Source organism: Mustelus asterias, chromosome 1, assembly GCF_964213995.1.
Source record: "Mustelus asterias chromosome 1, sMusAst1.hap1.1, whole genome shotgun sequence".
Taxonomy (NCBI): Eukaryota; Metazoa; Chordata; class Chondrichthyes; order Carcharhiniformes; family Triakidae; genus Mustelus; species Mustelus asterias.
The window spans coordinates 82,054,668-82,081,777 of NC_135801.1; the positions used below are offsets into that span (position 1 = coordinate 82,054,668).

The 27,110-nt window shown below is 43.4% G+C and overlaps 1 protein-coding gene across 3 annotated transcripts in view; it reads left to right on the plus strand.

The window, feature by feature from the left end:
• Window positions 1-27,110, plus strand: part of ptpn13 (protein tyrosine phosphatase non-receptor type 13) — a 256,822-nt gene that overhangs the window by 68,776 nt on the left and 160,936 nt on the right. For all 3 annotated transcript variants that reach the window (XM_078214036.1, XM_078214044.1, XM_078214053.1), the window contains exons 5-6: window positions 19,772-19,957; window positions 20,404-20,491. In XM_078214036.1, coding sequence (XP_078070162.1) covers window positions 19,772-19,957; window positions 20,404-20,491 — 274 coding nt within the window. The remainder of the gene's footprint in view (window positions 1-19,771; window positions 19,958-20,403; window positions 20,492-27,110) is intronic.

A 27,110-nucleotide genomic window follows, 5' to 3' on the forward strand; every position in this document is an offset into this window, starting at 1 on the left:
CAGTAGAAACCACAAAAAAATTTTGGAGATAATCTGGAAGAACATAGAACATAGAAAGCCACAGCACAAACAGGCCCTTCGGCCCACAAGTTGCGCTGATCATATCCCTACCTCTAGGCCTATCTATAGCCCTCAATCCCATTAAATCCCATGTACTCATCCAGAAGTCTCTTAAAAGACCCCAACGAGTTTGCCTCCACCACCACCGACGTCAGCCGATTCCACTCACCCACCACCCTCTGAGTGAAAAACTTACCCCTGACATCTCCTCTGTACCTACCCCCCAGCACCTTAAACCTGTGTCCTCTCGTAGCAACCATTTCAGCCCTTGGAAATAACCTCTGAGAGTCTACCCTATCCAGACCTCTCAACATCTTGTAAACCTCTATCAGGTCACCTCTCATCCTTCGTCTCTCCAGGGAGAAGAGACCAAGCTCCCTCAACCTATCCTCATAAGGCATGCCCCCCAATCCAGGCAACATCCTTGTAAATCTCCTCTGCACCCTTTCAATGGCTTCAACATCTTTCCTGTAATGAGGTGACCAGAACTGCGCGCAGTACTCCAAGTGGGGTCTAACCAGGGTCCTATAAAGCTGCAGCATTATCTCCCGACTCCTAAACTCAATCCCTCGATTAATGAAGGCTAGTACGCCGTACGCCTTCTTGACCGCATCCTCCACCTGCGAGGCCGATTTAAGAGTCCTATGGACCCGGACCCCAAGGTCCTTCTGATCCTCTACACTGCTAAGAATGGTACCCTTCATATTATACTGCTGCTTCATCCCATTGGATCTGCCAAAATGGATCACTACACACTTATCCGGGTTGAAGTCCATCTGCCACTTCTCCGCCCAGTCTTGCATTCTATCTATGTCTCGCTGCAACTTCTGACATCCCTCCAAACTATCCACAACACCACCTACCTTGGTGTCGTCAGCAAACTTACCAACCCATCCCTCCACTTCCTCATCCAGGTCATTTATGAAAATGACAAACAGCAAGGGTCCCAGAACAGATCCCTGGGGCACTCCACTGGTCACTGACCTCCATGCAGAGAAAGACCCCTCCACAGCCACTCTCTGCCTTCTGCAGGCAAGCCAGTTCTGGATCCACAAGGCAACAGCCCCTTGGATCCCATGCCCTCTCTCTTTCTCAAGAAGTCTTGCATGGGGGACCTTATCGAATGCCTTGCTGAAGTCCATATAGACCACATCCACCGCTCTTCCTTCGTCAATGTGTTTGGTCACATTTTCAAAGAACTCAACCAGGCTCGTAAGGCACGACCTGCCCTTGACAAAGCCGTGCTGACTACTTTTGATCATACTAAACTTCTCTAGATGATCATAAATCCTGTCTCTCAGGATCCTCTCCATCAACTTACCAACCACTGAGGTTAGACTCACCGGTCGGTAATTTCTCGGGCTGTCCCTGTTCCCTTTCTTGAATATAGGGACCACATCTCCAATCCTCCGGAACCTCTCCCGTCTCCATCGACGATGCAAAGATCATCGCCAAAGGCTCCGCAATCTCCTCCCTCGCCTCCCACAGTAACCTGGGGTACATCCCATCCGGTCCCGGCGACTTACCAACCTTGATGCCATTCAATAGTTCCAACACATCCTCTTTCTTTATGTCCACATGCTCGATCCTTTCTGTCCACCGCAAACCAGCAGTACAACCACCCAGATCCCTTTCCACCGTGAATACCGAGGTAAAGTATTCATTAAACACCTCCGCCATTTCTAACGGTTCCGCACAAACTTTTCCCCCTTCACCTTTTAAGGGTCCTATGCCTTCACATCTCATCCTTTTACTCTTGACATATTTGTAGAAAGCCTTGGGATTCTCCTTAATCTTACCCGCCAAGGTCTTCTCATGACCCCTTCTCGCTCTCCTAATTTCCTTCTTAAGCTCCTTCCTACATCCCGTATACTCCTCTAAATCCTTAACACCTCCTAGCTCTCTGAACCTTCTGTACGCCTCTCTTTTCTTATTCACCAGGTTCATCACAACCTTCGTGCACCACGGTTCCCGTACCCTACCAACACCCCCCTGTCTCATCGGAACGTTGTCATGCAGAGCTCCAGACAAACATTCCTTGAAAATCCTCCACTTTCCTTCGGTACTTTTCCCCAAGAATGCCTCCTTCCAATTTACCCGTCTAATTTCCTCCCTGATGACACTGTATTTCCCTTTACTCCAGAGAAACACTTTCCTAGCCTGCCTGATCCTATCTCTTTCCAATGCTATCGTGAAGGAGATAGAATTATGATCGCTATCCCCAAGATGCTCACCCACCGAGAGATCCTCCACCTGTCCAGGTTCATTAGCCAGCACCAGATCAAGTACAGCCTCTCCTCTAGTAGGCTTATCCACATACTGTGTCAGGAAACTCTCCTGGACACACCTAACAAACTCCTCTCCATCCAAACCCCTAGCCCTAGGGATATTCCAATCTATGTTTGGGAAATTAAAATCTCCCATCACGACAACTCTGTTATTCCTACATCTCTCCAGGATCTGTTTCCCCATCTGCTCCTCAACATCTCTGTTACTATTGGGCGGCCTATAGAAAACACCCAGCAAAGTTACCGACCCCTTCCTGTTCCTAACCTCCACCCACAGAGACTCCGTAGTCAATCCCTCCACGGCGTCCACCTTCTCTACAGCCGTGACACTATCCCTGATCAACAGTGCCACTCCCCCCCCCTCTCTTGCCTCCCTCCCTGTCCTTCCTGAAACATCTAAAACCCGGCACCTGAAGCACCCAGTCCTGCCCCTGAGACATCCAAGTCTCCGTAATGGCCACCACATCACAATTCGAAGCAGCAATCCACGCTCTAAGCTCATCCACTTTATTCACTATACTCCTGGCATTAAAATAGACACATCTCAGACCTTCAGCCTGAGCACTTCCCTTCTCCATCACTCGTCTAACCTCCCTCTTACCCTGTCTACATTCCTTATCTATTTGCGAGCTAACCTCCTCGCTCTCAGTCCCCTCATTTCGATTCCCTCCCCCCAACCTTTCTAGTTTAAAGTCTCTCCAGTAGCCTTAGCCAACCTTCCCGCCAGGATATTGGTCCCCCTGGGATTCAAGTGCCACCCGTCTTTTTTAAACAGGTCACACCTGCCACTAAAGAGGTCCCAATGATCCAAGTACCAAAATCCTTGTCCCTTGCTCCAGTCCCTCAGCCACGCATTCATTCTCCACCGATTCCTGTTCTCACTCTCCCGCGGCACAGGCAGCAATCCCGAGATTACTACCTTTGCATTCCTCTTTCTCAGCTGTCTACCTAACTCTCTATATTCTCTTTTCATGACCCCTTCCCTCTTCCTACCTATGTCAGCAGTACCTATATGCATCACGACCTTCGGCTCCTCTCCCTCCCCCTTCAGGATTTCTGGGACTCGACCAGAGACATCCCGGACCCCTGCACCAGGGAGGCAAACCACCATCCGAGAGTCCCGTCTGTGTCTGCAAAAACGCCTATCTGACCCCCTCACCGTAGAGTCCCCAATTAGCACTACCCTCCTTTCCTTACCCTTTTGCCAGGCTCAGCTCCAGAGACACTGCCACCGCTGCTTCCCCCAGGTGGGCTGTCCTCCCCAGTAGTACTCAGACAGGAGTACTTATTATTAAGGGGCACATCCACCGGGGTGCTCACCATCAACCGAGCTTTCTCCTTCCTCACTGTTACCCAGTTACCCTCCTCCCGTGGTCCCGGTGTGACCACCTACCGATAGCTCCTGTCAATTACCTCCTCACTATCCCTAACCCGGCGAAGGTCCTCGAGCTGCAATTCCAGTTCCCTAACATGGTCCCTTAGGAACCGCAGCTCAACACACCCAGCACAGATATGGTCGTCCGGGAGGCTAGGAGCCTCCAGGACCTCCCACATCCTACATTGGGAACAACATACTGGCCTCACACTCATAATTGCCCTTTTAAACACACAGGGAAAAAAAAAGTGAATGAAAATTTTAAACTTACCTTTCCTCCTCCTGTTTTCTCCAAAGCCCTGCTCTCACTGGGTCTTTTTTTTTAGGTTAGAGGAGGAGGGAGGGTGGGATACTCTACAAGTGTAGAGTATCGGGATTCCTCTCTGTTCCAATTAATTGGGGGAAAAAAAATCTCTCTCTCCCAGACCTCCCTGCGCGACCACTTCCGGGTTTAGATATTTTTTTTAAAAAACCAGCGAAAAAGTAAGTTAAAAAATAAAAGCGCTTACCCGCAGCACTCCTCTCGCGAATCTCTCCCTCTCTGCTGTACTTCCAAGAAGCAATGAGTTAAACATGAATGACAAACTTAGAAGAAATCAATATAAGTAAAGAAATAACACTGGAGAAATTATTGGAACTAAATTGCAACAAATCCCCTCGACCTGTTGTTCTGCATCTTAGGGTTTTAAAAGAGGTAACTGCAGAGATGGTGGATTTCTTAAATTCTAGGGCAGTTCCAAAGCATTGGAAGGAAGTAATGTACCCAATTATTAAAGAAAGAGGGAGAGAAAATGGGAGAATCTAAGCCAATTGGTCCAATATTAGTGGTCGGCTAGAATCTGTTATTAGGGACATGGTAACAGGACATTTGGAAAATTATAATATAGTGAAGCAGTATCAACATTGATTTATGAAAGGAAAATGATATTTAACAAATCTGTTACATTTTTTTTGAGGATGTAATTGATGGGATGGATAAGGGGGAACTTTAGATGTAGTGTATTTAGATTTTCAAAAGCATTCAATATAGTACCATGTAAGAGGTTATTCCATAAAATTAAGTATCATTGGATTGGATTGGAAATTGGATAATGGACAGAAAAGAGAGACTGACTCTTTCAGGTTGGCTGCTGTAACTAGTGGAGCACTGCAAGTAGCAGTACTTGGGCCTCAGCTAGTTGCAACCTACATCAATGATTTAGATAAGGGGACTGAGCGTGATTTTATTTAAAAATTCATTCTTGTGACCGTTGCTAGCAAGACCAGTATTAATTGCCCCTTCCTAATTAGGCTAGAGCAGTTGGTGAGGCATCTACAACAGAGTTACTTGGTAGGCCATTTTGGAGGGCAATTAAGATTCAACAACATTTGTGTTGGTCGAGAGGTACATCTCATCTTTATAAGGGTTATTGTGGCAAATTGATAATTTCATCACCATTATTAATGAGACTACCATTTTGTTTTCCAGATTTATTAATTAATAGAATTTAAATTCCTCCAGCTGCCATGGTGGGATTTAAAATGAGTGTTAGTCTGGGCTCTGAATTTCTAGTCTGGGTTTTGGATTATTAGTCCAGTAACATTACCACTATGTAATGTTGTTAATGATATAAAGTTAGGTGAATCAGTCAATAGTAAGGAAGATGCAAAGAGAATACAGTGAGAGATGGAGAGCTTGGACCGGGGGGAAAGACATAGATGGAATACAGTGTGACGACGTGTGAAGTTAAGTACCTTAGTAGGAAAAGTATAAAAGCGAAATCTTTTTTGAATGATGCAGAACTGAGAAGTCTTTGCATTCAAAGGATATCCTTCTACCTAAATCTTTAAAAGTTAACATACAGATGTAGCAAGCAAGAAGGAAAGTAAATATTATGTTAGCTTTTGTTGCAAATTAATTGGGTACACAAGTGTAAAGATGTCCACTACAGTTATACAGGGCATAGGTGAAGGTACACCTGGAACAGTGTGCTCAATTCTGGCCTCGTCTAAGGAAGGACAAACTTGCCTGACATGCAGCGCATTGAAGGTTCACTAGACTGGTCCTTGAATTGAGGGGTTTATTCTTTTGAGAAAAGATTGAGTGGACTACATAGGAAATCAGAGCAAGAATAGAACATACAGCCTCTCGAGTCTGCTCTTCAATTCAATATCTGTACAGCACCATACAGTTGTTGTTGTCTTGATTCCTGTTTCTATCTTCTTGACCATACATGTACAAAACAAAAGGAATTGGCTTAGTGCTTTTAAAGTCTGATTTAACCAATTAGAGTTAGCTGTCTTATAGGAACATAAATAAATGTTATTTTCCATTTTTATTTCATGGAATATGGGTGGCAAGGCCAACATTTGTGTATTCCCAATTGCCCTTGAAATGAATGGGCTGCTTCAAGTCATGAGTCAGTCACATTGCTGTGGGTCTGGAGTCCCATATAGCAAGACCAGGTAAAGACGGCAAATTTTGTTCTCCAAATTGCATCAGTGAGCCTTGCATTTTTACAACAATCAATGACAATTTAATGGCCACCACGACTGAGACGTACTTTATACTTTTATTATTTGAATTTAAATTCCACCAGCTGTGGTGGTGGGATTTGAACCCATTACCCTAGGCCTCTGGATTACTAGTCCAGTGGCGTTATCATTACACCACAGTGTTATTGCCAAGACGTGTTCATCAAAAAAGGCTTGCACTTCAGAAAATGCACAGTGCAAATACAGTTCATTTGCATCCAACTCTTTAGCAGTTTAGAGTTTAGCAGTATAATGTGTAGTCATACAAAAACAAAGCCATCTGCATTAATCTCAATTTCACTAGAGATGGTACCATTGGTTCATGACGCAGAGCGACGCGGGTTCAATTCACATACCGGCTGAGGTTATTCACGAAGGTCTGCCTTCTCAACCTTGTCTGAGGTGTGGTGATCCTCAGGTTAAACTCCCACCAGTTAGGTCTCCCCCCTAAACGGAGAGTGCAACCTATGGTCATCTGAGACTATGGTGACTTTACCTTTTACAGTTTGAGAAAATTGTTACAACCAAAGTTCGGTGACCTGGAACCCTTGTTAAATGTGAGAATTAATGACAGTGTAGGATAAATAAGCGTTAAACAATTTATTTAATCTGAGATTTTACAAGGGAAAGCAAATCTTCTTTGTAGTATTTTCTGTGGTCGTATTCACAGATCTGAGGAAACTTCATCTACAACAAGATAGATGAATGTCACTATAAAAACAATATCTCAGCATTGGCATTGATCTGACTTTAGAGCAGCAACCAGTGCCTTGGGATATAAAATCACTGGCTAAAAGTGAAAAAGCATAGCAACAACATGTTACCAATTGGTATTAAGATTAATTTTATGAAATAATTGTTATATTTGTCACTGATTACACCTACACCCTCTTATAGAATTACATGTGCAAATGTATCATTCCTTGTAATAGTGTGGATGATTAGTGCTATAAAGGGTACACATTGTCAATTTCTGTAGCTGCATTGCAGACTTTGTTTTCCATTCTCCTGACACAATGGGTGGAATTTTACCATCCTGCTGAAGACCGTGGCCTTTTGAATGGTTTGCCATATTTCCTAGTCCCACCCCCACTGTGATGGGGCCACAAAATGCAGCCTAATATTATCAAACCTAATAGTGAAAGGTTCTCTGCACCAGTTCCATAAAATAGCCATTCTACTGTACTTCTGGGATTGCCATTTTGTTGTAAATATAATTTGATAAGCAATGAAAAGAATGTTTTTTTCCTCTCTTTCTACATTCAATTGACCTATCTGACCTCTCTCTCTGTCTGGGTATCTTCCTTTCACCATCTCTGACTCTGTCAACCCTAAACTTTGGCTTTGATTATCAACTCCACTTAATGGTTGGGACTGTGACGTTAATCAATTTATCTTAATCAAAGACCCTGAGTCACTTTGCCCCACCAGTGGATTCTGTTATCCTGGCAAATTTACAGTTTATTTGTGACTTGCTCTTTCTGACTTTTAATTTGGACTGTCGGGAGGAATCTGAACTGTAGGAGGGTTATCATGTTCTCTTTTTGTCTAACTTCCCCTTTCAAGCAAATGATCTACATGACACTGACAGAGTCTCTCTCCAATCTTGACTAGATATATAAATGCGCCTAATCTTTTTACAGTAACTCCATCACATACTTCCCATCACCTTGGTGGTTTATAATCAGGGAAACAAAGGATATGGTGAACAGGCAAGAAAGTGGAGTTGAAACCCTGCAATCAATCATGATCATATTGAATGGCAGAGCAGGCCAGATGTGCTGTATGGTCTTCTCCTGGGTCTATTTCTATGCTGTTATATTCTTATGGTACTTGGTGGTGTGATTGGGTAATTCCTTTTAGTATGCCTATACCATGGTGCTAAAGCTATGCCAGCTTCACTGATATAAGAACATAAGAATTAGGAGCAGGAGTAGGCCATCTAGCCCCTCGAGCCTGCCCCGCCATTCAATAAGATCATGGCTGATCTGAAGTGGTACTTAATGTGCTCTCTTTAACTTCTGTGCTGTCCTCAACCTTCTCTTGTGCCTTCCTACTGCTTTGGGTCCCACCTCCCTGCCAAACTAGTTTAAACCCTCCCGAGTGGCTCGAGCAAATCTCCCCGCCAGGATATTAGTCCCCCTTCAGTTCAGGTGTAACCCGTCCCTCTTGAATAAATCAGCCCTTCCCCAGAAGAGATCCCAATGATCCACAAATCTAAATCCTTGCCCTCTGCACCAGCTCTCAAGCCACGCATTCATCTGCCTAATCTTCCTATTCCTACTCTTACTAACACGTGGCACCGGTAGTTTCCAGAAATTACTACCTTCGAGGTCCTGACCTCGGGGTTTGAGGTCAAGCTCAAGCCTTCTGCCTAACTCTCTGTATTCATATTTCAGGACCTCATTCTTTTTCCTCCCTATGTCGTTAGTACCAATATGTACAATGACCTCTGGCTCACCCTCCCCTTTAAGATTGTCCTACAACCGCTCAGAGACATCCTTGACCCTGGCACCAGGGAGGCAACATACCATCCTGGAGTCTCGATTTTGCGGCCACAAAAACGCCTGCCTGTGCCTCTAAGTAGCAAGTCCCCTATTACTACTACTCGCTTGCTCTTTGCCTAACCCTACTCTACAGCAGAACCAGGTGTGGTGCCACAGGCCTGGCTGCTGCTGGTATCTGCCCCGGACAGGCTATCCCCCTCAACAGTATCCAAAACGGTATACCTGTTTGAAAGGGGAATAGCCACAGGAGACTCCTGCAACTACCTGCCTGCTTTTCCAGGCCATCATCCATCACATGACTGAACCTGTGGTGTGACGAGCTCATTCTATCACGCACACTGACCCCTGTATGCTCCGCAGTGTGTCCATCTGCTGCTCCAACTGAACAATGCGGTTTGTGAGGAGCTGCAGCTGGACACACTTCCTGCAGACAAAGTTGTCAGGGAGGCGAGATTGCTCCCTAATTTCCTATATCTGGCAGAAGGAGCATACGCTGCCATTCTGCCCTTATACAGTTAAAAGGATAAAAGAATCTTAACTGACCTTTCCCCTGCTTATGGTCCTCCCAGTGACAGTGCAACATGCACTTCTTTCATGTAATTTGTAGTCTGGCGCTAGGGCTATTGATGGTAAAAGCTCCAACACCCTATCCAGCACATGGCTGACCAGGAATCTCTCCCACACTTGAGCCATTGGTGTGTGCTGGAAGGATTTGAAGGTTGTCACTCAACCTGATTGGAAAGCTCTGGGGTGGCAGAGTATCTGGGTCAAGGGGGAGAGATGTTACCACTGCACCACAAGACCTCTGCGAGATGACCTGTCTAATGGGGGTGTAAAGTGGTATCTACTTGAAGCTGAATGAGGTTTGCAGTCAAGCTGAAGGAAATTAATTTTCAATCCACCAGAATGCATCAAATCTAATGCATTAATGTAACTGATTGCTGTTCACCCTCATCATTGGAGTTTTTGATTATTATCTTAGTGTGGATCAAAAAGAAGAACCTGTCTTTAATTTTACTCCCCCCAAATATTGCTGCAAAGCAACATGTGCATTAGCGTTCTTATTGCTTTATTATTACCTTGAAGTTTTTACATCAAAGGGATTTGCTATTAACAGCTGTTAACTGTTAACTATAAACAGATGATTTTGGAAGCTGAACAGATGAAAAGTGCATGATGAATAGAAGTTTACTACTCTGGAAGATGAGGTTGTACAGTTTTGCAGATTTTGTTAATATAACTAGCACATTGTTGGACACAAACAGTTTTGAAATATGTAACAATTTTTATTTAACATTTATTGTTCCACCAATGATCTTGACAATCATTGCTAGCAATCTAACATACTTAAGCTGCCATTGGTGCAATACCTGGACAGGGAATCTGCTGGGGAAAAAAATACATGCTGTTACATAGAAATCGTAGAAACCCTACAATGCAGAAGGAGGCCATTCGGCCCATCGAGTCTGCACCGACCACAATCCCACCCAGGCCCTATCCCCACATATTTACCCGCTAATCCCTCTAACTATGCATCTCAGGGACAATTTTTAACCTGGCCAATCAACCTACTCCGCACATCTTTGGACTGTGGGAGGAAACCGGAGCACCTGGAGGAAACCCACGCAGACACGAGGAGAATGTGCAAACTCCACACAGACAGTGACCCGAGCCGGGAATCGAACCCGGGACCCTGGAGCTGTGAAGCAGCAGTGCTAACCAGTGCTACCGTGCCGCTGTTACATTAGAACAGTAAAACACATGTGAACATCCAAAACACCTGCAATTGCTCCCACACCCGGTCCTGCCGAGATCAGGATTGTTAACAATTTCTTCCTACATAGATACTGCCACAGCTGCTGATTATTTCCAGTGTTTTTAGTTTCCATTATAGAGGAAAAGACTAAAATACAAATGATTGCCTGGGCTTAAAGTCCTATCAGATACAGTTGTGGAAGCAGAATGATATTTAAGGAAAAATTACTGAACACTCAACCTGATTGGAAAGCTCTGGGCTGGGATTACTGAGGAATACATATTTGTAAAGTGCTTCTGTTGCAAATCAAGATTGTGAGGTAGTTTGAAATATTTTCTAAATGTAACTATTGTAGTTTCCCTGCCAGCCCCTACCACCAATTCCTCTGCCCTGCATCTTGAAAGGGAGCCTTGCTCAGTTGCCATCAACAAGTGCAGTAGCAGTGTAGAAAACTGCAAAGTATCTCTTCCAGCCATGGGTAATGATTGGGATTTTTTTTAGGCTGGGAAAATTTGATACCAGTTAAGTACACAGCAGCACCCTAGACCACACAGAATGTTCCCAGCTTGAATACATCCCAGTTTGGGTATTGATTTACAGGATTTCTTAAGAGTTGTTTGCTTTTCTTCCAATAGCTGATGCAGTTAAGAAGGGCCATGGAGGGAGGTGAGAGTGGCAATTATTTTGTTAAAAGTAAACTTAACTGTGAAACATCTAATTTTGTGTACACGTTTTTGTGAAAAAATCATCACAGATGAAATTCCGCCTCCTAGTAGATGGCATGAATATCTGATCTTCAGAGAAGGTGGTTTATATTGAAAGAACCTCCTTTATATTCCTTTACATTAATACTAAAGTAAATCCTCTGCTAGAATGGCTATTTCTGCAAAAGGAAAAAAAAACCTTCCAGTGGTTTTTCATACTGAACACGGAAAAGGTGTACATAGATTTTACTTACTACATCATGGATCAATTTTGAAATTGTATGTACCATTCATAGCAAAGATTTAGATATGAATGGCATAAATTCTTTGACCGTACTCTGGACTGCCTGCGTTGCAAACTCGTGAGAAAAACATCTGTACTTTTAATGCAAAAACGAAGGATGCACTTTTGACAATTATGCAGGAGTTAGAGATTTATCCCTTCGATGTTAAACTAATAATGCAATGATCTGAATGGCTTGTGTATAGAATAAAATGTTCTTATCAAATGAAACCCAGCAGAGATTTTGGGGGGTAGGGGAGGGTTTAATCAACTTTTATCCAGAAGAACAGAGAATTGTAAAACAAATTATTTTATTGAACTGGGCCAAAATGTAGTTCACTGACCAATAAGTCTGGTCTTAGTTTTGTCAGGCCATAGGCTCTAACTTATCAGTGAGAGAGTGCATTTCTGCATGGGATAGCACAATGGAAGGAGCAGCAGTTGTGACATTAGAGTGATTTCAGTGATTGAGTTAACATATTTGCTTCTGTCCTGATGCTCTGATTGCCAGAAGTATTGAAATGCAGCCTTAGTGTACAGGATGTAGAGCAGGTGATGCGAAACACAGACTCAAAACATTAACTCTGTTTTTCCCTACATAGATGCTGTCAGACATGCTGAGTCTTTCCAGCATTTTCGCTTTTTATTTTATAAACCCAGGACATCAGGTTTCACTAATGAATGCTGCTATCCTAGTTTGTCCATTTCTCTTTCCTTGAGCCACTTTCTCGACTTCTCTCAAAACATTAATAGTGAAGTTTTTCTGGTGATGTTTCTTTTGAAACAGAAATATTCAATGTGATCTATTGCAGGAAATCTTTAAATGCAAGATGTTTGAAGTTGAGAACAAATATCTTGTAATGCTGTGAAAATGGAATGTATCTAAGAGTTTTTCATGGATATAAACTTCGATCAGCAGCATCAAAATTTGCAAATCCACAAAAATAGTCAATTTTTTAGAAGATTGAAGGAAGTACCTGTTCAAGTTGACTATTGCTTACATGATTGTTAAATCCCTTTTATCTGGAGTGGATTACCAAGTATTGACTTTTACAGCATGAAGGAGGTTCTGTGGTCGGGACAGAGACTCCCACATGGTTTGTTGCCTCCCAGGTGCCAAGGTCAGGGATGTCTCTGATCATGTGCACAGTGTTCTAAAGTGGGAAGGTGATCAGCCAGATGTCGTGGTACACATCGGTACCAATGACGTGGGAAGGAAGAGTGAGGAGGTCCTAAAGAGTGAGTACAAAGAGCTTGGAAGGAAGTTAAAAAGCAGGACCCCGAGGGTAGTAATCTCAGGATTGCTACCTGAGCCACATGCCAGTGAGGGCAGGAGTAGGATGCTTGGGCGGATGAACACGTGGCTGAGGAACTGGTGCAGGGGGCAGGGTTTCCAATTCTTGGATCATTGGGACCTCTTCTGGGGCAGGTGGGACCTGTACAAGAGAGACGGGTTACACCTAAACTACAAGGGGACCAATATACTTGCAGGGAGATTTGCTAGTGTTATTGGGGAGCGTTTAAACTAGATTTGCAGGGGGATGGGAACCAGAGTGCCAGAGCAGATAGTGGAGCAGGGGTAAAAAGACAGGTTAGTTCAAGCAAAATCACAAATGGAAGTGTAGAGTGTGGTGGAAATAATCTTTTGAGGTGTGTCTATTTCAATGCCAGGAGTATTGTGGGGAAGGCAGATGAGCTGAAGGCGTGGATAGACACATGGAAATATGACATTATAGCCATTAGTGAAACTTGGCTACAGGAGGGGCAGGGCTGGCAGCTCAATGTTCCAGGGTTCCAATGTTTCAGGCGGGATAGAGGCAGAGGCTTAAAAGGTGGGGGAGTGGCATTGTTGGTCAGGGAAAATGTTACAGCGGTACTCAGGCAGGATAGATTAGGGAGCTTGTCTACAGAGGCCCTATGGGTGGAGCTGAGAAACAGGAAAAGTATGACCACATGAATGGGGTTGTATTATAGACCACCCAATAGTCAGCGAGAATTGGAGGAGCAAATCAGCAGAGAGATAGCTGACAACTGCAAGAAACACAAAGTTGTGATAGTAGGGGATTTTAATTTTCCACATATAGTTTGGGACTCGCATACTGTTAAAGGTTTAGACGGGGTAGAGTTTGTAAAATGTGTTCAGGAGAATTTTCTACATCAGTATATAGAGGTGCCAACTAGAGAGGATGCGATATTGGATCTCCTATTGGGACATGAGTTAGGGCAGGTGATGGATGTGAGTGTGAGGGAACACTTTGGATCCAGTGATCATAATGCCATTAGTTTCAACCTGATCATGGATTAGGATAGATCTGGTTCTCGGGTTGAAGTTCTGAACTGGAAAAAGGCCAAATTTGATGAAATGAGAAGGGATCTGGGAAGTGTGGATTGGCACAGGCTGTTCTCTGGTAAGGATGTAAATGGAAAGTGGGAGGCCTTCAAAGGAGAAATTTTGAGAGTGCAGAGTTTGTATGTTCCTGTCAGGATTAAAGGCAAAGTAAATAGGAATAAGGAACCTTGGTTCTCGAGGGAGATTGTAACACTGATTAAGAGGAAGAGAGAGTTGTATGAAATGTACAGGCAGCAAGGAACAGATCAGATGCTCGAGGAGTATAAAAAGTACAAGAAGCTACTTAAGAGGGAAATCAGGAGAGCTAAAAGAAGACATGAGGTTGCTTTGGCAGACAGAGTGAAGGAAAATCCAAAGAGCTTCTATAGGTATGTTAGGAGCAAAAGGATAGTGAGGGATAAAATTGGTCCTCTTGAAGACCAGAGTGGTAGACTGTGTATGGAACCAAAAGAGATGGGGGAGATACTAAATGGTTTTTTTGCATCCGTATTTACTGAAGAAACGGACATGGAGTCTACGGAAATAGGGCAAACAGGTAGGGAGGTCATGGAACCTTTACAGATTAAAGGGGAGGAGGTGCTCGCTGTCTTGAGGCAAATCAGAGTGGGTATTCCCACGGACCTTGAGGGAAGCTAGTGTTGAACTTGCAGGGGCCCTGGCAGACATATTTAAAATGTCAGTATTCACGGGGGAGGTGCCGGATGATTGGAGGGTGGCTCATGTTGTTCCGTTGTTTAAAAAAGGTTCCAAAAGAAATACGGGAAATTATAGGCCAGTAAGTTTGACGTCGGTGGTGGGCAGGTTATTGGAAGGTGTGATGAGGGATAGGATCTACAAATATTTGGATAGACAGGGACTTATTAGGGAGAGTCGACATGGCTTTGTGCGTGGTAGGTCATGTTTGACCAATCTATTAGAGTTTTTCGAGGAGGTTACCAGGAAAGTGGATGAAGGGAAGGCGGTGGATGGTGTCTACTTGGATTTCAGCAAGGCCTTTGACAAGGTCCCTCATGGGAGGTTAGTTAGGAAGGTTCAGTCGCTAGGTATACATGGGGAGGTAGTAAATTGGATTAGACACTGGCTCAATGGAAGAAGCCAGAGAGTGGTTGTGGAGGATTGCTTCTCTGAGTGGAGGCCAGTGACTAGTGGTGTGCCGCAGGGATCGGTGTTGGGTCCATTGTTGTTTGTCATCTATATCAATGATCTGGATGACAATGTGGTAAATTGGATCAGCAAGTTTGCTGATGATACAAAGATTGGAGGTGTAGTGGACAGTGAGGAAGGTTTTCAAAGCTTGCAGAGGGATTTGGACCAACTAGAAAAATGGGCTGAAAAATGGCAAATGGAATTTAACGCAGACAAGTGTGAGATATTGCATTTTGGAAGGACAAACCAAAGTAGAACGTACAGGGTAAATGGTAGGACTCTGAAGAATGCAGTTGAACAGAGGGATCTGGGAATACAGGTACAGAATTCCCTAAAAGTGACGTCACAGGTGGATAGGGTCGTAAAGAGTGTCTTTGGTACATTGGCCTTTATAAATCGGAGTATCGAGTATAAAAGTTGGAGTGTTATGGTAAGGTTATATAAGGCATTGGTGAGGCCGAATTTGGAGTATTGTGTACAGTTTTGGTCACCTAGTTACAGGAAGGATGTAAATAAGGTTGAAAGAGTGCAGAGAAGGTTCACAAGGATGTTGCCGGGACTTGAGAAGCTGAGTTACAGAGAGAGATTGAATAAGTTGGGACTTTATTCCCTGGAGCGTAGAAGATTGAGGGGAGATTTGATAGAGGTGTATAAGATTTTGATGGGTATAGATAGAGTGAATGCAAGCAGGCTTTTTCCGCTGAGGCTAGGGGAGAAAAAGGCCAGAGGGCATGGGTTAAGGGTGAAAGGAGAAAAGTTTAAAGGGAATATTAGGGGGGGCTTCTTCACGCAGAGAGTGGTGGGAGTGTGGAATGAGCTGCCGGATAAAGTGGTAAATGCTTTTAACATTTTTAACATTTAAGAAAATCTTGGACGGGTTCATGGATGAGAGGGGTGTGGAGGGATATGGTCCAAGTGCAGGTCAGTGGGACTAGGCAAAAAATGGTTCAGCACAGACAAGAAGGGCCAAAAGGCCTGTTTCTGAGCTGTAATTTTCTATGGTTCTATGAAACAAATTGACCATGTACCTCTGTCGCTTCTCTGAAAGATCTCTTTACTTGGTCGTTTTCACTATTACATTTTTATTTTTCAAAGCGTTCAGTAATTTTTCTTTAAATATCATTCTGCTTCCACAACAGTATCCGGTAGGATTTTCTAAGCCCAGGCAATCATTTTTATTTTGATCTTTTCCTCTATAATGTAAACTGAAAACACTGGAAATACTCAGCAGCTGTGGCAGTATCTATGTAGGGAGAAATTGTTAACAATCCTGATCTCGGCAGTACCGGGTTTGGGAGCAATTGCAGGTGTTTTGGATGCTCACGTGTTTTACTGTTCTAATGTAACAGCATGTTTTTTTTTCCAGCTGATTCCCTGCCTGGAAGCCAGCCTAATTGGGCGGGCAATGCTCTGAGAAAGGTTCTGGTTCACTAGCAGTGCTGTACAGGCATTGACTTCTTCCATTACGCAGTCCTGGCCTCCCTGCAGCTGCTGCATTTCCCAAGGTCTGGGATACCAGACTGGCCAGGGGTTAAACCTCAAAGACCACGATGAATCTGAGGCACACGGCCTCATTTATGAATTAAAAAACCAAACCACTGCCTAGGAGTGGAGTGCCTGCTCCCTGCCCCAGCACTTTAAAACTCAAGTGGGAAGGCTGAAGGTACGCTGGTGTCATGTTTGAGACTCATCCAACCGAAACCCACTTGGGTTTTTGGGGTTAAAATTCTTCCCAACATTTCAGACCCTTGACATTTTGTCAGAACTGGAAAATGTCAACGATGCAACAGGTATTATGCCAGTATAGGGGTTGGGGAGAGGAGGAAAGAACAAAAGGGAAGGTCTGTGATAGGGGGGAAAGCAGAAATGATTTGACGCGGAGTTGGTAATTACCAGCACATACTGTCTGAAAAATTGAATCCGTGGTTCTGATCAGAAACTCTTAAATTTAATTTTGAGTCCCAGAAGGCTTTAAATCCCTTATCTTTGGGATCCCTTATCTTTGAGCTTCCTTGGAAGCGAAGGAGCCCAAGGGCAGAGAGGTCAAGAATGTGTAGGAGAATTAAAATGACAAATGACTGGAATGCTGAAAATCACGCTTCGTACTAAATGATGGTGTTCAGCAAAGCAAGCACCCAATTAGTGTGTGATTTCCCCAATGAGGTGGAGACTGCATCATGGACAATGTGAACAGTGCATGAAAATGCAAAATGTATAATTGAATTGCTACTTCACCTGGAAAGAGACTTTGGGACCTGGCAGGTTTGGAGAGAGGAGAGGAAAAAGCAGGTGCTGTGTCTCCAGCAATTGTATGGAAAGATGCCATGGGAGGGGGAAGGGGTGTTTGTCATGAAAGCGTTTACAAGAGTGTCGCAAAAGGAATGGTCCTGTCAGATGCTGTAAGAGGGGAGAGGGGGCAACGTATTTTGTGGTCGCATGAGGCTGAATGTAGTGGGTGATCCATTGAATGTGGAGATTGGTAGGGTGGATGGTGAGGACTTGGTGTGTTTAGGGAAGGAGGAGAAATGGTGAGGGCAGAAGTGTGGGAAATGGGATTGGCACGGTTGAGAACCAAATCAATCATGGTGAAAGGAATCCTCAGTTGATGAAAAAGGAAAGCATATTGGAAACACTTGTGTGGAAGGTGTATCATCAGTACTGATAGGACAGATACGGAGAAATTGGGAAAATGGAATAAATCCTTATGGAAAGCAGAGTTGGAGGAAGTGTAATTAAGATAACTGTGGGAGCCAGTGAGTTTATAGTAGAATTTGTTTTTCCTAATCCACATCTTCACTTTTTAATCATGATCAGGCTAGAAATAATTTATTTTTGAGCTTAAAATGAATTCATAAATTAATAATTTCAGTCAGCTTTTTTGGATCCGTTATCTAGTTATCTTCAGAGGTTCCGAAGGATTGGAGGATTGCGGATGTGGTTCCTATATTCAAGAAAGGGAATAGGGATAGCCCAGGAAATTACCGACCGGTGAGTCTAACCTCAGTGGTTGGTACGTTGATGAAGATCCTGAGGGACAGGATTTATGAACATTTAGAGAAGTTTAGTATGCTCAAAAGTAGTCAGCACGGCCTTGTCAAAGGCAAATTGTGCCTTACGAGCCTGGCGGAGTTCTTTGAAAATGTGACTAAACACGTTGACGAAGGAAAAGCGGTAGATGTGGTTCACATGGACTTCAGTAAGGCGTTCGATAAGGTCCCCCATGCAAGACTTCTCGAGAAAGTGAGAGGGCATGGGATCCAAGGGGCTGTTGCCTTGTGGATCCAGAACTGGCTTGCCTGCAGAAGGCAGAGAGTGGTTGTAGATGGGTCTTTTTCTGAATGGAGGTCGGTCACCAGTGGAGTGTCCCAGGGATCTGTTCTGGGACCCTTGTTGTTTGTCATTTTCATAAATGACCTGGATGAGGAAGTGGAGGGGTGGGTTGGTAAGTTTGCCGACGACACGAAGGTTGGTGGTGTTGTGCATAGTTTGAAGGGATGTCAGAAGCTGCAGCGTGACATAGATAGGATGCAAGACTGGGCGGAGAAGTGGCAGATGGACTTCAACCCGGATAAATGTGTAGTGGTACATTTTGGCAGGTCAAATGGGATGAAGGAGTATAATATCAAGGGTAAGACTTAGCAGTGTGGAGGATCAGAAGGACCTTGGGATCCGGGTCCATAGGACTCTTAAATCGGCCTCGCAGGTAGAGGAGGTGGTTAAGAAGGCGTATGGTGTGCTGGCCTTCATCAATCGAGGGATTGAGTTTAGGAGTCGGGAGATAATGATGCAGCTTTATAAGACCCTCGTCAGACCCCATTTGGAGTACTGTGCTCAGTTCTGGTCGCCTCATTACAGGAAGGATGTAGAAATGTTTAAAGGGTGCAGAGGAGATTTACAAGGATGTTGCCTGGATTGGGCGGCATGCCTTATGAGGATAGGTTGAGGGAGCTCGGTCTTTTCTCCTTGGAGAGACGAAGGATGAGAGGTGACCTGATAGAGGTGTACAAGATGTTGAGAGGTATAGATCGGGTGGATTCTCAGAGGCTTTTTCCCAGGGCTGAAATGGCTGCTACGAGAGGACACAAGTTTAAGGTGCTGGGGAGTAGGTACAAAGGAAATGTCGGGGGTAAGTTTTTCACTCAGAGGGTGGTGGGTGAGTGGAATCGGCTGCCGTCTATGGTGGTGGAGGCAAACTCGATAGGGTCTTTTAAGAGACTTCTGGATGCGTACATGGGACTTAATAGGATTGAGAGTTATAGGTAAGCCTATATATAAGCCTAGGTAGGTAGGGACATGACCGGCGCAACTTGTGGGCCGGTCTATGTTCTATGTTCAGATCTCTGCTTTCTTGCATTCTTCCTCATGACCCGTCTTTGCATTTATCTCCTTCATAGGTGAAAGCTCTTTGCCTCCTCTAATGACAAGGAGGCAATGTGAACTACCTGAATATTTGTTGTACATTTTGCTCACTTTTACTTTCAGTCAGTTGCTGGTTAATAGATAGTGAGGTTTTTATCTTTCACCAACTCTTGTGATAGGCTTTTCATTCCTTGCTTAGGGGTATTTGTAAAGTCAAGTATTAGAAATCTGTGCCAGCTTTTCTTTCTGTCATTAGGAATTTTGGATTTCTCATTCCACGTTTTCAACTCCTTGAATATCCTGGCAACCTGGTAGCATGCTTGAAATTCATTTACCTTGTGAACTTAAGTTAATCAGAGATGAGCTGTGTGCTATTTGATAAAAACAATGGTGCTTCAGTAATTTAATTTAATTTTCTTTTCCTTTTAGCCAATCAAACTTGGAGATCACCTGAATAGCATATTACTGAATATGTGTGAAGACCAAATGTACACGCGAGTAACAATACGGACTATTCTAGACTCTTGCAGTGCTCATATCCGGAACAGTAATTGTGCGCCAGCTTTTTCATACATCAGACAGCTGGTAAAACTTGTCTTGGGTAGTCTAACAACTGTAAGTACTTAGCTGTGGAATACAATTATTTTGTACATTCATTATAATTATCAGGTCATGGGATTTTAACAATGCCAAAAACATATTATTGGAAATTCTAATGCTGCCCCCTTGCAGATGTAATATTTTCAATTTTGGAGAGGTTTATTTGTTAAATGAAGAATGAGTTCTAAAAAGGCACATCCGTAGCAAAAAATCTGTCTGAGGCAGGAATAAAGAAATATATTCGTCAGTGAAAAATGTAAACGGATTACATGCAGATGTTGGGTTATAACATTTGGCAGTTTTTCTCCTTCAGAGCTAGCAGTGATTTACTGCAAAGACTGGCTACCAGTTTAATAATGGGAAACATGCAAGCTCACTATACTTGGTAATCTGTGACATTTTTCAAAACATTTTTAAAAAGGAATCTCATCTGATGCCTGGTATTTTCCTTTTTTTTTTAGCTGAATCAGCGATCTTTGCATGCAGTCAGCAAACCAGATCGTAATCAGGAAATTCGGGATCGACTGAGAGGCAAGGGCCTTCTGACAGGCGAGTTTACAAAAATACGTGCTCGTGTAAAATTGTTTTAATAATAAGGCTAAATGTGAGCTTAATGGGTAAAATAACAGCATGGTATAACTAGGTTTAATCCCTGGACATAAGAATTTCTCTCTGCTTTACTTTCCCTGTCTTTACTTTAAAGTAGGCCCATGTGAAGAATTCTGTCTTAGTATTTCAGGAGCTGGGAAACTGTATGCCAGCCCGAGTTGGTGCCTTTGGAATTGAGTTACACTTCATCCATTTTAGAGGCACATTATGGCAGGTGTCATGCACCCCTACAAGTATACCACCTGTCATAAAGGCATCCATGGCGACATGAAAAGGTTACTGCAATGAAATAAGGATTTTAGGTTGTTCTGGGACCCTGGTGTGAGATTGGTCTGCCCTAACGCCTGGCTGACCATGTGATAAACTCATCCAGCAACAAATTACTAAAAGTTCAGAAGGGCTGTGTGTGGGCATCAGTTAAAGGGGTCATCTGCTCCATATAGCCTAGTTGTGAGCTTGTTTGATTAGATTGCTATTCAACTTCTGGACTTTTTGTTTTTGTTACAATTTTCTTTGTGATTTCTGGGAAAGAATGTTTTGCAGATGTTGGACGGCTGGTCTGCCTGCAAGTATTTTCTGTCTTCTATGGATGATTTGTAAAGTTTATCTTTTGGGTCTGAAAGAGAAAGGGAATCAGCAAAGAAGTCTAGGATGAGGGGAAGAGCAGCTGGTCACCATCTGAGCTCAATCCTACAGTTCAACCTCATGGGTGTTGCCTTCAGTTTACTCCGAATATAATGGGCATGATTTTCTGACTCTTCACGCTGGCAGGATCTTCTGGTCCTGCCAATGACGCACCCCCGCCATGTGTTTCCCGACGGCAGGGGCTGCAATCAGTGGGAATTCGCATTAACAGCAGTGCGACCAGAAGATCCTGCTGCCAGCCAATGGCGCACCGCTTCCTGCTGCCAAGAAAAGCGCTGCGGGGAGACCAGAGAATCCTGGTGTAAGACTAACACCAAATCCATAAACAAAAACTACAAATCATTTAATGGTTGGTAATTGTCAATTTCCACAATTAAGAATTGCATTTGTGCAAACTGCTAGAACCAATCTTGTGCTGGTTTAACTATCCTCCTGCTCCCATGAGACAGATCCCCAGTTGCTGCAGGTAGGGACCTTGTGCAGCTCTGAACTTCGACAACCTGGTTGCACACTGCATTGGTTTACCTGTGGTAATCTAGTTCAGCTGGCTGTGTACCACTGACATGGACATTGACAGGGAAGACATTGCTGGAAGAGGACATCAGGTACATCACCATGAAACCAATGCCACTCAAATAAGGGCTGCACATCACCATTCCACTGCTCTGCTTGGGAGCAGAGTGCCAGCATGATATGATGAATTGGAAGCCTACGTCGATGCTGATTCTGAGACCCAAAATGGCAGCAGTATAAATTGCTATGTAAGTTGTCAGCACCATTACCAAATGCCTCATTATGCTGGATACCACCGTACTTTTCATGAAATGATCTCTCACTCCATGGTTGACAGCATAAACACCATCCAAATTCCTAACACATTTTGGATCTCAATTTCATCTCTGTGCACAAGTTCACTGGTAATCTGCAGTATGCTCTGAGCACCTGTGTATCATCAATTGCTGCCTTCAGTAGTCTTCATCTTCAAGGTCAACAGTTGAATCTTCTATCAGGTTTTAGGATCTTAACTCCCTCCATTGAGCTGGCTCCTGTGCCTTTGCTCATGCACACTGGTGTCTGGTGATTCATATATTGGCTTGAGCTGATTGTCAGATTAAGTGACATGACTTTGAGAAGCCTGCTGTCCTCTTCACCTGCCCCAGAGTCCCATAAATGTTCTGCGCCTGCAAAGAAAGTGTTACAAGGGTGAACTATTTGTGTGAAGGGAGAACACAGAGGTAACTGGGGCTGAAACAACTAATTTGCAATGAAAGTTTGTAGGATTTGAACCTCCAGGCTATAAATTAATAATATTCCAAATAACTTCAAGCTCGTGTGGTTTCCTTCAGACTCGAATGATGCCAGAGGTCATGACGCACCCACTTTTTGTCATTTTCAGGACCTGCTTATCCAGAGGAAATAGGATGTGTAGGTGGCCATATCCTCTGGTTGTTACCTGCTCGCTGATTTGTGTGTTATCTTCTCCTGCAAGGAAGAAGATAATGTGTTAGCAGCAGCTTTGTGAGCTGTTTTGCGTATGAGAATATCCAGGTTAGAACAATATAGTGTGACTTGAGGGGAAATGACGGTTCCAGGAGTATTAAGGGTAGAATATGCAGTGTGTAATAGATACTGGAGGAGGTGGAGTAAGGTGTGTGTAGAATTGTTAGAGAAGTGAAGACAGTGGACTGAAGGGTAAAATATAGTGGGGACATAGGTTTGAGCTGAGAGTTAGGAATGTCACATCGACAACCATGGTGAAGTCATCACACTTGTTTTGGCATCGTAGCCAGTTTGTGGGATCTGAGCTCTTGACATCTTTCGCACTGTCTGTAAGGAACCTATCCGAGGCTCTTCCAATTATGTTGTCCTGTTTCAAACTGCTGCCTACAGCATCGATGCATTCCCTGTTAAGCAATGCAGGACCGCTTTAAAATGGCGTCATTCAAATCTGATTTTCCCATTCTCTGCCTCTCCCCCAAAAACATGCGAGCAGTATTGTCTGAACACCTGCCTCGTTATAGTGTATTGCCAGCACGTATTTTCCAAGGCCTCTGTGTTTTCAAGCAAAACCAAGTTGCTTTGTCAGTGCCTTTTGGGTGAAGGAGAGAGATAGTGGATTGGTGGAAGAAAGTATAAATGCTTCCATGGGATTCTAGTTAGTTTGATGGGTTTTTAAATTGCCTATAAAGGATATTTTGAAAATGTATAAATAATTGCATATCTTTAATGTGATCAGCTTGTGCCAAGTCAAGTTTATTAATCAGAAGTCAACCTAAGGCTTTGCAAATGTGAAATAGTGAGCTAGTCGCCCTGCAAGTGCTTTAAATTAGTCTTATGTTTTGCAGCAAATTGGTTGTTATTTACACTGAAAACGTGATAAAATCTCATGTTCAGTATTGTTCATTTTAACAATCTGGAATGAACAGATGGGTTGAATTTATGCTGTTTTCCCATAGTACAACTAATACATTCTAAATTTATCAGTGCAAAACATGCAATAAATCTAAATTGAGGCAGGTGAGGACCTGAGATGCAGACTGCATTTTGCAGTCTGCAAGTTGCGCAGATGTTGTCGAAGATTTGACTAGTGTCAGAGAACGGACAGACTCATGCTTATACCTAGCCATGTACACTGTGTGGCTTCTTAAATATATAAAAAGAACATGGACTTGCACCATCTAAGAAGGTGATCCATTACTCTGTCAAGAACAATGGTGAATATTTGAACATATTATGTAGTGTGAATTTATACCATGTTGAATATATTTTGAGGAGATCACTGTTTACTTGAAGCTGATACTATATTGGACTGCATTACCACTGTTGAGTACCGCTTGTTCTTTAAGAAAATGAACAGCTATCTTTTATTTTGATTATTTTGAAAAATCGTATTTGTTTAAATCTGATTTGGTAATTGAGAATTCGTACATGGGTGTTGCTCTTGTGTTGTTAGAATTTAGTGACATGTACCCACTTGAATAGGGCATTGTCTGAATTTCTAAGGAAGTCTGCTTTCATTGTTAATAAAATTAAATCAACTTGCAAAGCGCGTTGCGCTGGTAGCAAAGATGGAAAATGGGAAAAATTAATGAGATTGAGATAACCTAGAATTTGGTAGTGTTTCTTCATTTAAGGACATGCTAATTAACACAGTGAAATGTAACACACACCGTATTGTTGCCTGACATTTTCTCATTCAATTGAGTCATATTAAGAAGAAAAACAGGAAATGATTCACAAATCTGAGCAGTATGCAGAGGTGTTGAAATATTATCTGTTAAAAGAATGAGTAATCTTGGATGGTAATTGTATAAAAACAACATACTGAAGGTGGTGGAAATTGAAAATAAAACAGAAAATGCCGGCAAGACTCAGCAGCTTTCATGGTACAAAAGCCAGATGGAGTGGTAATGCATAAAGAAACAAAAGATATGTGCAGATCAGGTGTGATTGGCTGAATCCATCTGAATGTAAAGTGAAAGGATTCAGAATGAAACGAGGGAAAAACGAGAACAAGCAAAAAAAAAGGAAACAAGATGGGGCAGAGGTTATAGAATCTAGAAGGAGGCCATTTGGCCCAATGAGCATATACCGACAACAATTCCACTCTGGTCCTATTCCTCTAATTCCACATATTTACCCTCCTATTCCTTCTGACACTAAGGGACAATTTACCATGGCCAATCAACCTAACACGCACATCTTTGGACTGTGGGAGGAAACCGGAGCACTTGGAGGAAACCCACGCAGATACGGGGAGAACGTGCAAACTCCACATAGGCAGTGGTCCAAGCCCAGAATTGAACCCCGATCCCCGGCGATGCTGTGATGCAGCAGTGCTGACCACTGTGCCACCTTGCCGCCTAGAGTGGGGACAAGATGGAGGATTAAAATGACCGATGACAGGAAGTTCAGGATCATACTTGTGGATTGATTGCAGGTGTTTCACAAAACAAAATTCCTACTCTGCATTTGGTCTCCTGAAATGGTGAGATCTTCACTCTGCGCGGAGGGGTGCAGGACCACAGGATAAATTTAAGACGGTGGAGATCATTTAGTCAACAGCAAATATAGTATACTAAATTGAACGATGTACAGATAAATTGCTGCTTCACTTGGAAAGACTGTGGCCTTGGATAGTAAGAAGGGAGGAGGTAAAAGGGCAGGTGATGCATATCCTGTGGTTCCGAGGAAAGGCGCCTTGGAAAAGGGAGAAGAGTCTTGGGAGTTACTGAGGAATGGACAAGGATATTGCTGAGGGAACAATTTGCTTTGAATACTGAAAGGAGAAGGGAGGGCAAGATGTTTTTGGTGATGGCATCATTCTGAAGGAAATGGCAGAGGATGATCCTTTGAAAATTAGGGTTGAAGGAGAGGACAAGGGAATCCTTATAATAGTTGAGGGCGGGGGGGAAATGTGAGGGAAATCGATTGAACATGGTGAAGGGCCCTGTCAACCATGGTAGGGGGAATCCACAGTTGAGAAAAAAGAAAGACATATCAGAAGTGCCAGTATGGACAGTTTCGTAATCTAAATAGATTCGATGGAGATTGAGAAACCAGGAGAATGTTATTGAAGCAAGGTGTGAGGATGTGTAGTTAACTGTGGGAGTCCATGGATTTGTACTCAATATTAGTTGATAACTGATCCCCAGAAATGAGACAAAGAAATCCAGAAAAGGAAGGAAGAATCGGGGATGGACCAAGTAACAGTAAGGGCAGGATGGAAATTGGAAACAAAGTCAGTTAAATTATTTTGTTCAGAGTGAGGGCGAGAAGTGATACCGATACAGTCATCATTGTTGTGGAAACAGAGCTGAGGGATAGAGCCTGAGCAGGACTGGAACAAGGAATGTTCTACATATCCCACAAAAAGGCAGATGTGGCTAGGATCCATTCATGTCCCCATAGCAGCACCTTGTATTTGGAGGAACTAAGTAAATTTGAAGGAAATGTTGTTATTCGGTTTGAAATCAAGTTCAGCCAAGCGGAGGAGAGTGGTAGTGGATGGGGAATAGTTGGTTTCCATTTCAAGGAAGAAGTCGCAAACTCTCAGACCATCCCAATGGAGTGTGAAGATGTAGAAAGATTGGATGCTGAAGAGGAAACAGTTAGGGCCAGGAAAGTGGAAACGTAGGGCATCAGCTGAGTCTCAAATGTAGATAGGAAGAGATTGAACATGGGAAGAAAAAGCAAAGTTGAGATAGAAAAAGAGCAATTGAGTGGAACATGACGAAGCAGAAACAATAGGCCTACCACGGCCTAGATTTTGGGAAGGACGCTGTTTGCAGTTGGAGGGCGATAAAGTTGAAGACTGTTGAGGAATATCTCCAAGGGAAATTGTGATCAATGATGCACCTGGGTACAATGGCTCGATGTTCAGAGGTGGGGTCATGGTCTGGGGGAGGTAGGACAAAATGTCAAGATAGTTGGTGCTTGGCCTCTGCTAGGTAGAGGTTGGTACATCAGCTAGCAGTGGCACCACCCTTGTCAGCAGCAGTTTTAGTTTGTTTGGAGCCTAATATAATGGGGACATCCATGGAATTACATACTTCATGTTATTTCCAAGAAGTAAAAGTAACTTGGATATCTGCTTCCCTCCTTTCCTCTGCTCCTCTCTTCAAGGTGGGTTATTAGTGCTAGGATATGGTTCCTAAAAGCCTTGTGTGGTGTAGGTTAGCTACCAAAACTCCGTCTGTCTTCATCAAGTTGCTGTATCTTGAGGCACTGCAACAAATGGTCCTCCTACACATTGCTGCCACAATTAAGAGCAGTTATTCCAGCCCAGGTTAAAGTATAAAGTCCTGATAGTCACGGAGTTGTGGTGACTATGCAGAGCTTCCATAATGGCCGGTGGGATGTGGATGTGGAAGTTCCATCCCTATTTACAATAGATCCAATTTTTGCTGGTATG